At 30.5% G+C, this 14,063-nt stretch overlaps 1 protein-coding gene across 3 annotated transcripts in view; it reads left to right on the top strand.

Annotated features, from left to right (window-relative positions):
* Nucleotides 1-9,367, top strand: part of LOC106787304 (connectin-like) — a 164,156-nt gene extending 154,789 nt beyond the window's left edge. For 2 of the 3 annotated variants that reach the window (XM_014749538.1, XM_014749539.1), the window contains 3 exons: nt 6,380-6,565; nt 7,862-8,001; nt 8,493-9,367. In XM_014749538.1, the coding sequence (XP_014605024.1) occupies nt 6,380-6,565; nt 7,862-8,001; nt 8,493-8,762 (596 nt within the window). In that variant the 3' untranslated portion in view covers nt 8,763-9,367. The remainder of the gene's footprint in view (nt 1-6,379; nt 6,566-7,861; nt 8,002-8,492) is intronic. The other variant, XM_014749540.1, reaches the window with a different exon arrangement.
* Nucleotides 9,368-14,063: the final 4,696 nt, after the last annotated feature.

A 14,063-nucleotide genomic window follows, 5' to 3' on the forward strand; every position in this document is an offset into this window, starting at 1 on the left:
CTTTCTTTCACTTTACATTAATTTTCTTGAGATTTTTCAAATTACTCGGACTCGTTCGAGAGTAAGTAAAAAGATTTGCTTCCCTTTCTTTTCTATTTTCCTTGCAATTTATTATCGAGTTTATCAAAGTCCGTACTCCTAACAAATACATTATTTGTGTGTATATAATATATATCTATAATATAATTTAATATTTTAATTAAGAAACTTTCCTTTTATTCCTCGTCAGCTATAATATTTCCTATTTTTAAATTTATTATTTCGAACGTAGGATATGCTTGTAAATCCATTGAAGATGGTATTTCATCGGAACCACTAGCAATACATACTTTGGTATATATCATAGTATTTTCAAGCTTATTCTCGATTTCGAATCGCATAGTCCGTCTTGAAATTTGGTATTCATGCACGAAACTCATATTCCTCCTTCCATTTATTGGATTACGATTTTTTCAGATTTATCCTACTATATTTCGATGACGTATAAATACGTTTTTACGATACGATTATGATGTTTTAAATTATGTTCGTACGATCAAATATCTCGTCCAAATTTATTTTCCCTCTATATCAATGTTAATACATAATATATAGAATTAAAATAAATCAAACCACTAGATTGATTATATCATAATATGATTTTTACTTTAATATTATTAATATTTTAATATTAAAATAAATAAATGAAGAGAGAGAATCGTAATAAAATAATTGACCCCTCTCTAACATTAAATAATAACTGTTTTTACTATAAAATCAAAAGCGTGTATGCATTGATCGTTGTAATATTGGATCATTTTAATGTTTATCGACGAAACATTTTAGATTTAAATTATGTTCAATACGTTTAACATTTCCCATGCTTAATTGGTCCCTAATGAAGCGATAATTAAAATTCGTACACACATTTCTACGCGTTTATATAGATTTAACTATGTGTATATTAAATCGAACGATTCGAAGCTTAATCGAGTACCTTGTAAAATTTATATTCTATTCGAAATTGAGGAGAATTAAAAATAAAAAATAATATCAAGAAAAATAGGATGTTAATGAATGAATCATCGAAATCATGAATCATTCGAAAAATCCTATTATTAACTTACAATTTTATTCATCTTTTACGAACACCCACGTAATCAAGTTAATATATTTTATATGTATATAGAATCTTTGCTGTAAATGATTATACAAATGATATATTTTTATTGTAAATGGTGATTGCATAGAACGTTTCACTTGCAAATATCATTAATTCCCTTCAAAACGATAGAAAACTCTGATGCAAGTAACAAGCAAATATTTATTCGTTCTCGAAGTAATAACAAAACGTATCGATCGTAAAATTTCCAACCACAAATGAAACACTAGAAAAATGGTATATACATACACACAGAGAGAATCCAGTAACCAACCTTATACGTGACGACGCGCACAAATACCTAGATAAATATACATATTGACGTCGAAGTGCTGACTCGACAGTACAGTTCATTCGAGCATCCTCCTCGATGCATCGCGGGTGTATTTTTGAGACAAATGTAACGAAAAATAAAAAAATAAAAAAAAAGCAAAAACAAAAATCACCACCACTATCAGAGAGAGAGAGAGAGAGAGAGAGAGAGACTATCTCATCCCCTCTCGACAAACCAACAAAAATATTCGACAATTGAACGGAGTTGTGATCGTTTTGTCGATACCATCAATGTTTTCAGGTCGTCAGTATATATATATATATATATATATATATATATATACTGCAACAAATGGAAGTGAAAAGAAAAAGAGAGAAAGAGAGGGGAAAATAGGAGAAAAAAAAAGAGGAGAGGGAGAAAAAAACTGGGAAACATTTTGGTACAGAAAACCCAGGAACGTTCGTCGTTTATACGAAATTGGCCAGAAAGGACAAGAAGAGTACATATGTAAGTACATATATATATATATATATATATATATATATATATATATATATATATATATATATATATATATATATATATATATATATATATATATATATATATATATATGTACTTACATGAAAGGGATAGGGGGAAATTGTGGGGAATAAAAAGTTACAGCGTGAAGAATAACAGGTGGAAAATGTGTCGTCCAAAGCTACAATACCTATCACCGATATCATGATGACTCAATCAAATAGCGAATGAGTTTTTTTTTCTCTTTTCCCTTTCCGTCTACTACCATCATAAGCTTTTTTTCCTTTCGAGAGAGTTATAAAACAAATCCGAAAGGAGGAACCAGGAAAATGATATGAAGTTTCGATCGAAATCTAGCATCGGATGTTTATTTCAATATACAAACGTTTAAGGGAATTGCAATACAAATGTTGGGATGAGGGAAAAATAAAAGATAAAATTACAAGCTATAGATAAATATGGGGAAGAAACAAAGAAAGAACAAGGGGGAGAGAGAGAGAGAGAGAGAGAGTGAAATAAAATATATCAAAGAGAGAACTAGAATAAGAAAGAAAAATTTAAGGAAATTGAAAAGTAGAGTAAAAGAAGGAAGCTTTATAAGGCATAAAAAGATAGAGAAATAAATAAAAAAAAGGAAAGGAAAGGAAAGGAGTAGAAGAAAGAAGAAAATAAATAAATATAAAACGAGAGGGAAAGAGAGAGAGAGACGATCGATTTTGGGAAAGTCAGTCTGTTAGAAAAGAAAATAGCTGAATCCGGTGAAGAGATAAACAATGTGGGTTTAGGTAGAAAGGAAAAAGATAGAAGATGTCAGTGTAGTCATTCTTTTACCGAATGCATCGGTGCACGTGCACACAGGACCATTGTGGTGGGTTGAACAGAAACAAGGGTGGAAGGGTCCAGGGAAGAGATAGCAGGGTTGCACAGGAAAGCTTGAGGATTGGTTAAAGAAAGGGAGAAGGTATCGATAAAAAGAAAGAAAAAAAATTTCCCTTCTCTTTTATTTTCTTGCATTTTTCAACGTCTCTGACCGAATGGAGAAACTCCCTCGAAATTTTACGATCTACCTGCAAGCATGCATGCATGCATGCATACACAGAGACACACACACACACACAGGCGGGTTTCTTCTCTTTTTTTTATACCTACATATATTGTATTACGTTATATTTAAAATTTATTGGAAAATCAATCTCTGAGTTTTAATATTTCAATCTAAAAAATAAACCACTCTCGCACGTGTAGTCCAATTTTTAAAACGTGTACTCGATACGGTAAAAAAAACATTGTTAATAATTATCTTAAAAGTTTTCAATTTATTTTTATATTTATATCGAACCCTGAAAATATATTAACAAAATTAATATACTTCGTGGGCCAATCGAATAAATGAAAAAGAAACTTACAATAATATATTGAAAGTCGTATAGAATTTAAATTAAAAATTAGTTTTATTATAATATCCTTGTGTGTGTGTGTGTGTGTGTGTGTGTGAATGATAAAAAACTCTCGTGGGAAATAAAAAGCATCTTTGATAAAATGAATAAAATGAAACATAAGTAAAATGCTGTGAAAATTCTCTGAATATATATTTCTCAAAATGATATTAGAAAAAGTATTAAATATATATACGCATAGAGGGAATCGCAATAAATATGTAGAAAAATTACACAACTTTGCGTTATAAAGAAATCTAAATTATTTCAATTAAATAGCATCTGTGTAAATAAAATTGGATAATTTAGAAGTAATATTTGAGCAGGATCTTTAAAATTATTTTCAAAAACAACTATAACTTTTAATATCGAATATGCATACGCGTATATACATTTATTGACTCGTCGATATAAAATCGTTTAAATTTTAAGTTTAAATCGAAATTTTCAAATATTGCAAACACCGAAAGGATGATATATTTATGCATACACTCATACTCGAGTTTTCTTTGATATCGTCAAATGCGGTCTATAAATCGAATATTGTGTGGTACATCGATTGAGTATTGAATCGTAAATATTAGCAGTTATCGAATATTTGAATTATTTATTTATACCAACACGACTCGATATTTATTTCAAACAATTATATATTTTTTATCGTTCGTCCATTTCCCTCCTCTCGAAAATAAATGATATCGTTCAATCAAACTTTTCCAGAGAATAGATAATATTTATTTAAGATAAATTTGCATTATGTTATTACGATACGAAAGAAAAAATAACTACGAATCGTTCTTACTATCCATCGTTGCGTAAAGATTTTCCTAGTTCTCTTTTTCTAAAAGTAAAAATAAGTAAAAAAAAAAAAAAGTAGAAATAGAAAGAGAAAAATAAAAAAAAAAAAGATATAAAACAAACGAATGCAAAGCAGTGCTTTCGTAATCAGATCGTTTGGTAGGTACTTTATTTCCCAGAAAATTAGAGTCACCCTTGCGTGGAATAGTGGTGCATTCTCTTTCTATCCATACATACATATATATATATATATATATATATATATATATATATATATATATATATATATATATGTATAGCATGCACGTATCTCTTGCTTGGCATTCCACGTAGGTGCAATAAGTGTTTAGGTATGTAAATAAATACGTTGAGAATCGTGAATAGCAGGTGTTAGTGTGGGTTAAAAGCACATACACGAGAAGACGAATAGTCGCTTGGAGGAGCATTGTAATCCTGTCGTTACGACCGTAATCCTTTCAGCGAAAGAATTGGCTCGAATTGTCTGGACATTTAAACGCAACTCGAAATAACAGGATTTTCATGGAAGCCCCTAATACTGTTTTCTTTGTTGTTGTTCGAATAATGGCCACGTTGATGATACGCTTTAATTAGAATACTTAATTCTACTTTAGACATAAGATCGTGAGATCACTCAAATTGTGATTCATTATTCTATCTTGATTTTTATTCTTATTTTTTTGTTTTGTTTTTTTTTTTTAATTATTCTAGGATATCCTCTGTACATGACACACCTAATACTTATGGGATACAGCGTCGAAGTAAAAAATGTCTTTCCTAAAATCGTGCCTGAGGGCTACGTCGAAAGATTTACGCGAATCTTAGCTCGTGGCTCTTTTAAAGGTTGCATCAAAAACCGATTTATCCTTGTAAAGTATAAAGGACGAACGAGTAAAAAATTATCCGAGAAACCGATAGAAAACAGCATGTTGCTTGCCGTATTACGATTTGCAAATTTCCTTCTAAACAACTTCCGAAGATTTATACTGTTTTTTTCTTTTTCAATCGTGAACAAGAATTTTTCTTTCGTAACAATACTCTTTCGATACCTTTTTGCTGTTTTTTTTTTTCTTGGTACTAATTGCATTCGAAATAGTTGCAATATTTTTTTGCGCTTTCGTTGTTTTTTAATGTAAATTTTCCATCCCGTCGTCTTCTGATAGTTTTTCTTTTGCTCGTCGTCTCCTCTTATCTTCTCAATCTTAAGTAATACGTAATCTCTCGTATGCGTATATAGGATTTAAAAAAAAAACCGAAAAAGACAGGAGGAGGATATTGCATGCAGGAAGCAACAAGATGAAAATTTCATATCAGCTCTTCTCGCACTTTAGGAAAATCGTTCAAAGTCGAGATTCGACAAAGCGAATTTAAAATGCGCGTGAAAAAGCAACAACGACGAGTACGAGATGCAGTCCTTGTTACAAATTTATTATCGGATCAAACTTCTTAACCCCTGCATTCCCTTTGTCTTCTTCTTCGCGAGAGCTTTAACAAATTTCAAAATGACAGGAAAATCATTACATTATTCTTTGATATTTATTTTCTAACAAATTGTCAACCAATATAATATAAATCATTCCTAACTTATTTCAATTCGTAATACTATTGTGAGCTATAGTTTTATTTTAAAAGTTTATTAGAAAGACACGAAAGTGTTGAATAATCTAATTGATTAATGTTGATTTTAAAAATGAATATATTCGAAACTAAATTTACTTAATTTCAGATCATTGAAGGTTCGTTGCCTTTCGCATAATTTAGCAACATTACTAATAGGTGAATTGTCCGTACTAATCGACGTTTCAATTAAAGATTAACGATACGATATAAGTATCAGAAAGTCGAACTAACGAATAATTTAATTCTACTGAACGTTTCGAACTTCGATTTCGCTTTTCCTTTCCCCTCCCACACCCCTATTCTATTATTGTAATATTTCTTCGTTTAAGAAGTTAATTAAATTCGACGAAACTCTGTTATCACGATTAAAATATTAAACGAACACAAAGACGAATGAAATACTTTGGAAAAAGTTTCTTATTTATTATGGGAATAAACGTTTTGCAGCAGCACCACCACCCTTTTTCTTATTCTCTTGTTTCTTTTTCTTCTATTAATATAAATAACAATTAATCATATTTGCCGTGTTGTGTGAAGGAAAACCAATGAAAAATTTTGATGTCTTTACAGGAAACAAATTGATCTGTGACTGCAATCTTGCCTGGATTTGGGGTTTAAGGAACGAGACGAAGAATATCAAGTTACGGGATGCCCTCGAGGAGCTTATTTGTTTCCTCGAAAGTAATAATACAGCACTAAAGATCAACACCGAGGATCTAGAGAGGAATCAGGAACTCGAGATCACGCGAAATTCTGGTAAATTTCACTTATACTTCTATTATATACTTTTCCCCTCACATATATTTGTGTTTTAATAACCGAGATATACGAGGTGTCTCAAAATTAAAACAGCCAAATCAAAATAAAATATCATTTCAATTGAATACGATCGAGTCGCTGTGCTTAAAGTATTATAAATGCAACACGATACGCGTATTATAAATAATATAAACGTAATAGAAACCTTTTCTTTGCTAATTATTCAGGATCACAACCCTCTCCCCTTCCCCAGTCTACCAAAAAGTCTTTGATAATTTTCTAATTTCATTTCCTGCCTTTCTCTCAAAGATGATACGAGCCAAGAAATAGAGAAAAGAGAGAGACAGATAGAAAATAAGTGAGAAAAGTAGATATATAGGTCTCGAAGGTGATCAAAAGTTTCCAACAATTTCCCTTACTTTCCTACTACCCTTCTACCTCCTCCTCCTCCTCACCTCAGCCCACCCTTTTATAAGTTTCCTTACTTTGAAAGGTTTTTACACCGGGTGTCCCATTTTATTTAATATAACCAAATATATCCGATCCTATTCGTCTTATGAACAAATGTTTCGAATAAAAGTTTCTGTATTATAAACGAAAAATATGTATTCCAGCTATCTCATACAGAAAACGTTCTTGTCGAGTGATATGGAATTTTATATTTATGAAATTGAATCAATGATCTCATTGTCATCGATATTTCATTGACTCTTATGACTCCTAGACATTTAATTTAAAATAAATGAATATTATATAGTAAAAAAAAAGTGAAATTCGTAGTAGGAAAATGTCGGTATTGCTTAAAATGGGACACCCTGTACACTACTATGTCCCAGATAATCTGTTTCTTCTTGTGGCACGTGAAATATTAAAGTTAGCAAACTGTAGTTAAATAGCGTTATAGGGTAACAAATTATGTCTTTGCGGAGATGCTCAAAAGATTTTTTTCACTTTACCGAGAAGAATTACGGCGCACAGCTTTATTGTTTTAAACGCAACAAGCCCGTTGTTTGCATTATTTTTGTTGCTGGGCAAAACGTGAATTGCATTTGCGTTAGAAACTAATTTATTATCGTCAATGGTTTGCAAAATATCGAAGTATGGAAATTCAGTATTATTTATGACCAATGGCATAGTCGTGATTCGTAATCGAAAATGCAATTCGCATATTTGTCGTTGTTAATTTAATGAATAGTTTAATACACGTTAAAAGAAAAAACGGATTATCCGGGGACACCGTTTATATCGAAATACCTGATGTATACGCGTGCGTCTGTATGTATGTGTTTTTAGATTCATATTTGGCTGATAATTTGAAAATAGGAAATAAGGAAGACGAGGACAACTACTTAGGTGACGTGGCTAATGAAAGTTATGAAAATTTGGGTGAAGAATATGAGGATTCCTCGTTGGATAGTAATTCGCAGCCTAAGGTAATAGTTTCCAAGTAAATCGTAGTCTATGTTCTATCTATCTTATGCAAACGTCGAGAGATAGCAAATTTAAATTAAAAGCGATTAGGTTGATCCTTGTTTCATTATTTAAATGAAGAGAGTATAAAGTAGAAAGAGACACGTATGTATAACGAACTCATTATGTTTCGAGTTACTTTGACTCCGACGTTAATATTATTTTCTCTTTGTTGTTCGCGTGATTTTAAATCAGCTTTGTGATATTTTCTTTCTGTTTCCGTTTCTTTTACGAGATTAATATCGTTGATATATATTAAAACATATTCTTTATTTTTTCAACTTTTCTCTCTAATATTTCTTTTGTTTATACGTAAGTTAACACCGCGTTAGACTGTAACTTAAGTAGCAGGGGTGGTGTTTGGTTTTAGGGTGAAAAATAATGTAAAATGAAAAGGAATTAATAATGAAAAATGAGGAATTGTGCACTGTCGCATTTTGTTGAACGTTCACAGGTGCGCATATTGGATGGAAAGGTGTGCTACGTGAAGCATTTGTTCGATCTAAAGTTAGAGGATCTACCATGCCCGGAGACCACAAGGGAGGACCTAATGGCTTCTGAGCAGCCATCCAGTCGTCACGAGAATGCACCAGTGGGTTCCTCGGGTTCCATATGGTATCCATCCTCGGCGCAGACTCACCAAGTCAACCGATTCGTCTATGCTAGTTCACTTCTATTACTCCAAATAGTTATCTTTCCCTTTTCAACCTTCATTTTCACGTAGAAGGAAGTGACTAGAATTTTTCTCCGGGCACCGAATCATTAACAGAGAAATCAAGAAGGAAGAAAAATACTTTGTTGTAACCATCGAATATATTGGTAACAACATGAAAATTCTATAAAACCTATAGGAAAATTTTCCATTCCCATAAATGCGATGGTATTATATCTTTCTCCTATATCCATCTATCCCCCTCAACCCCGTTAGACGATATATTTGTAGTTTCAATTCCTTAGATTAAATTTTGCTCGGCTTTTGAGCTTGCTTCGTAGATCTCTTCTCTACCTTTTTCTCTTTTTTATTTTTCTTTTTTTTTTAAGTAAGAGAAGATAGATGCTTTGCGAGAGAACAAGGGAAAAAGAGGAAGACAATAAAAAGAAATAAAGAAAGGAAAGGAAGAAAGTGTATGAGAGAGAGAGTGAGAGAGAGAGAGAGAAAGAGAGAAAGAATAAAAAAGCACTTTAACTTTCTTATTTTTCATGCCGAGAAAGGGACAGAAATTTGTTAATTCTAATGCTAATTCTCGTGGCATTTTTAATGTAGTAGTGCACTTAATATCAATATAATAATAATAAAAAAAAAAAGAGAACAATTGAGAGAGAGAAAGGTAGAGAGAAGTGGAGAGGAAATAAAAATAAAAAAGGAAGAGAATATAATTAATAGGCATTTGTTCTCGAATTTTTGTCGCGAAAGAAAAAAAGAATCGTGATTTTTTTTTTGCAACGAACGAGATCGAAATCGTATTCGGAATAAACGAGATAATTGTTGACGATAACGATATCATTTTCATACAAAAATTAAACGGAAAATATAAATAAATTGCATTAAACGTAGATCCGATGTTATATATGTATACAGTTGAGCAAAATTATAATCAAACACGATCGCTATCTCGCGTGTCCCAAATACAAAAATAAAAAGAATAGGGAAGGAACATTTGCGAATTATCTGAAATACGCGTAAAGAAAAAGGGGAAAAAAAATAAAAGAAAAAGAAAAACAGGATGTTAATTTTTTTTATTTCCCTCGACGTTGTTAAATTCCTTTTTCTCGGTTCTCGACGTTCGTCGTTTTAGCTTCCCCACGTCGATCGTAATCGAACTATAATACATATTACATGCGGAACGTCCAATGAATAAATTAGCATGGTTAATGAGCGAGAATAATGTCGCACGGTTTCAACCGACGACATGCGTTCATCTAAATTTCCGCGTCTCTACCTGTGCACATGTTTCTCTCTCTCTCTCTCTCTCTCACTCTCACACACACATACATGCGTGTTTATTCATTCATTCGTTATCTCTTTCTTTCTCTTTCTCTCTCTCTAGGTTGCCTCTTATTCTCTTACTCTTTCTCTCTCATTCACCTTTGTCAAGTTGATTCGCACACGAGCGTGCACGAGCTATTATTCGCTAATTACACGTCAGACAATCCTGAGTAAAAACGTGAAGAGTCACCCATTTCTCTCTCTCACTCTCTCTCTCTCTCTCTCTCTCTGTGAAAATGCGTTAATATACGCGTATATCTGTATATCTGTGCGTTGGTACAGGAAAGAAAAATGGAAGAAAGGATTGGGAGAAAAATGTGATGAAAGAAAGAGAAAACGAGAGAGAGAGAGAGAGAGAGAGAGAGAGAGAGAGAGAGGGAGAGGGGAAGGCAAAAGAAAATGATAAAAAGAAAAATGATGAAGATAAAAGATTAGGAAGAAACGATGTATACATTACGAGTTAGCGTCTCACGAGATTCACCGAAAGTACCGGTAAAAGTACCTTTTTATAACATATTACGGACAAGACGTTTTTATCATTGATTATTTATTAATATAATGAAAAATTTTGTTTCTTTCTTTAAGAATTAATATTATTTTGAATTATTTGTGATATAACGTTGTAATATTCTTCGATAGTATTCTTTTCGTTTATTTCTTTTTATTTGATACTTGATATTTACGATTAATTGTACGTAAATATTTTCTATATATAAATATATATAATTCGTATATAATTATTAATCATAAATATTAATAATTTAAAAAAAAAAAAAAACATCATATTTATGAATATATAAATCGTATTTATAATTACTCTCGATCAATTATGTCATATAACATAGGTCGGATAGCTTTTATTTTGAATATTTTCAAATTAATCTTAAATGCATATATTAATCGTATATTAATTACTAATTAAAAATCATGCGCGTTCACTTTTTGCGAGTGTCATCTCATAATCTTCCTATTATTATATTACTTATTAAATTTTCAGTATGTCGATGAATAATTGATTAATTGAATTATTAAAGCAATAAACGAGAATATAGATTTCGTCATCCGTCCGTAATGTGTTAGCGAACGAAGAAAAAAATGTAAAAAAAAGAAAAAAAAAAGAAAGAAAAGAAAATTAAAACTAAAGAAAGATATAACTTCAAAAGTTATACGATTATTGTATAATATAATGCATAAAATGTCATTTATCGTATCAATACCAAAAATATCATGCACCATCATTTTCTTATTAATTATATACATATATATATATACATACATACATATACTTAAGTATTTTTAGCTTCTATAAGTGCGTGCCATCTTAGAATGTTAATTAACTTATTTCCATTGAAACGCAATCTTACGAATCTAATCCGATGTAATCTAAAAATAGAAACAATTCAAGAATAATCTTATATAAAAAAAAAAAAACAAAAGTAATCTCGGTAATAACACCAAGCAGAGGGATGAAAAAAAAAAAGAAAAGTAAGAGAAACATTTGATACTTATACAAAATTTCGTCATAGTAAAAAAAGAAGAAAAAATCAAAACGAGAAGAAGATAAATCATTGATGATCAAATAAATGAATGGCCATAGGTGTGCTTCTACATGCGAACCCTTTTTTTCTAACTTCTCTAATCATTCTGCTTGCGATAACCGTATATATAAGAAAAATCAAATAAAAAATAAGGAGAAGAAAAAAAGAAAAAAAATCTTATTTATAGAGACGATGATGTTCGTCGAGTAACGTGGAACACCTTGACTGGCCCTATAAAACCAACACCCTATCCTCCACCCTCTTTGAAACCCTTTTTCTCCTCTTCGAATTTAATAATAAAAAAAAAAGATATAATAAATAAATAAATAAATTATCAATGATGTTGAAAATGTTTGTCATAGTATATACGTTATATCATAGTGTCGTGAATATAGTATGTATATGTATATACATATACATATATATATATATATATATATATATATATATATTATAAAGAGTCGATTTTTTGTCGAAACGTCGGTGGCTAATTTGCGAGGGGGAAAAAAAATGATTCCAACGGATAAAGTAAACAGGAGAGTTGTCGTATTATTTATATAACTGAAAACACGTTAATATTTTTCATTGGCTTGAATGATGCATATAATAGAAAAAACAAAAAAACCCAAAAAAAAAGAATATTAGAAAAGGCAAAGTCTTAAAGTAAAAGGGGTGGTGAGAAGGGGTGAGAAGATTGTTAGAGAAAAGCACGAAAAAAATGGAAAAAGCCAAAAAAATAAAAGGAAATGAAAAAAAAAGAACGAAGGAAGCTAGCTTTACGTAAGCTTCTATGTTTGATACAACGAAGTCTTTTTCTCATTCCGCCATTCTACTCTAGGATTAAACTTACCCACTCTTCCTTCCCCCCTCCCTTTCTATGTGCATGTTCGGTGTAAAATATAAGGGACGAAAAGGTAAAGAAAATAATAAGAAAAAAAATGAAATTCTCCGAGAAAGTTCACCAACGTTTCGATGAGAAAACGATAAATTTGTTGGGCTCGAGAAAAAAATGTGCAGCTTTATTATATAATTAATAAATAATTAATCATTCTCATATATATATATATATATTGAAATAAGGGTAAGCCTATGGTGTACCACGTTAACTCATCGTCAATTTTTTTATGAAAAAATCATTCTCTCTCTCTCTCTCTCTCTCTGTCTCTCTCTTTCTCACTTTGTCTATACTTATTCTCTTTTAAATTCATTTTTTTACATAGATAAATATATAAACACTTATCGTTATTATTCTTTTCATTGGTTCACATTGCAATAAAATAGAAACAAACAAAAAAATATATAAAAGTATATAAAAAAAAATTAAAAAAAAAAAAAAGCGTATGTCATCGTCGTCATAATTATTATTATTATTTTTTTTTCTTTTTCTTTTTTTTTTTACTATTAATATGATCATTATTATTACACGCGAATGTTCTTAGGTACCAAAGATATGGAAAGTTTGGTGTTAGTCATTAGAAATCTCGTACACGATGATTTCGCGATTCACCTGATCGCGTTAAATAATGAAATAATTATTATTGTTAATAATTATTAAAGAAGAAGTAGGAGGAGGAAAGAAAAATAATTAAAAATGAAGTTGGAAGTCTGAATAAACGAATATTACTTATATTATATAATATATATATATATATACATAAGCGTATATGTATATCGTAAGAAAAAATGAATTTTATTGCGAAAAAAATGAGTTTCTTGTCGGCTGATAGTAAAAAAAATAATAATAATAAGAAGAAAAAAAATAAAAAAAAAGGGATAGAGAAAATTTTTCTTATAAACCAAAAAGAGTTATTAATCCTGATCATTCGTACATACATAAAAAGACATAAATGCATAAATATATATATATAAAAATACATAGGTTTTCTCTCTTCGTCGTTAGTATCGCGATGCCAATCCTTTTTCGAAAGCATACACACACACATATATATATATATATACATACATACATACATACACTTATACATTCTTCATATGAAGAAAAAAAAAAAAGAAAAAAAAGAAGAAATATACACGCACACACACGTGATCGAGAGTCTTGCATTTATCTTGTCCAAAATATAATATATGTAAGCGTATCAATAATATAAGTTGTGAAGGATTTAAATGATTTTGATGGACGTTTTTTACAGATTTACAGATTTACAGATTTTTTATCTTCGATGTAATTGTCTCCCCTCCCCACCGGCCCGTCCTCCCTTTTTAATCTCCAATCGAATCCTTATCCATTCAAAAAAAAAAAAAAGATTCGCATAAAAGCTATTTTTATCTCCATTTCTACTTCCATTTTTGTAGTATCGATTTACGCGCATTTTTGACATATTATTCAATTCGATTATTATGTATTATTTCCTTTGCGCATATAAGCCACACACGAACACGCGTAAGAAAGGGTCATGGAAAAAATAATATATGTACCTTCTCTAACGTATGCATTAATTTAAGCTACTGATAAGAAACGTACGGATAAGTTTAAGGTTTT

The sequence above is a fragment of the Polistes canadensis genome, unplaced genomic scaffold (genome assembly GCF_001313835.1).
Source record: "Polistes canadensis isolate GaletaPanama2010 unplaced genomic scaffold, ASM131383v1 scaffold_98, whole genome shotgun sequence".
Classification (NCBI taxonomy): Eukaryota; Metazoa; Arthropoda; class Insecta; order Hymenoptera; family Vespidae; genus Polistes; species Polistes canadensis.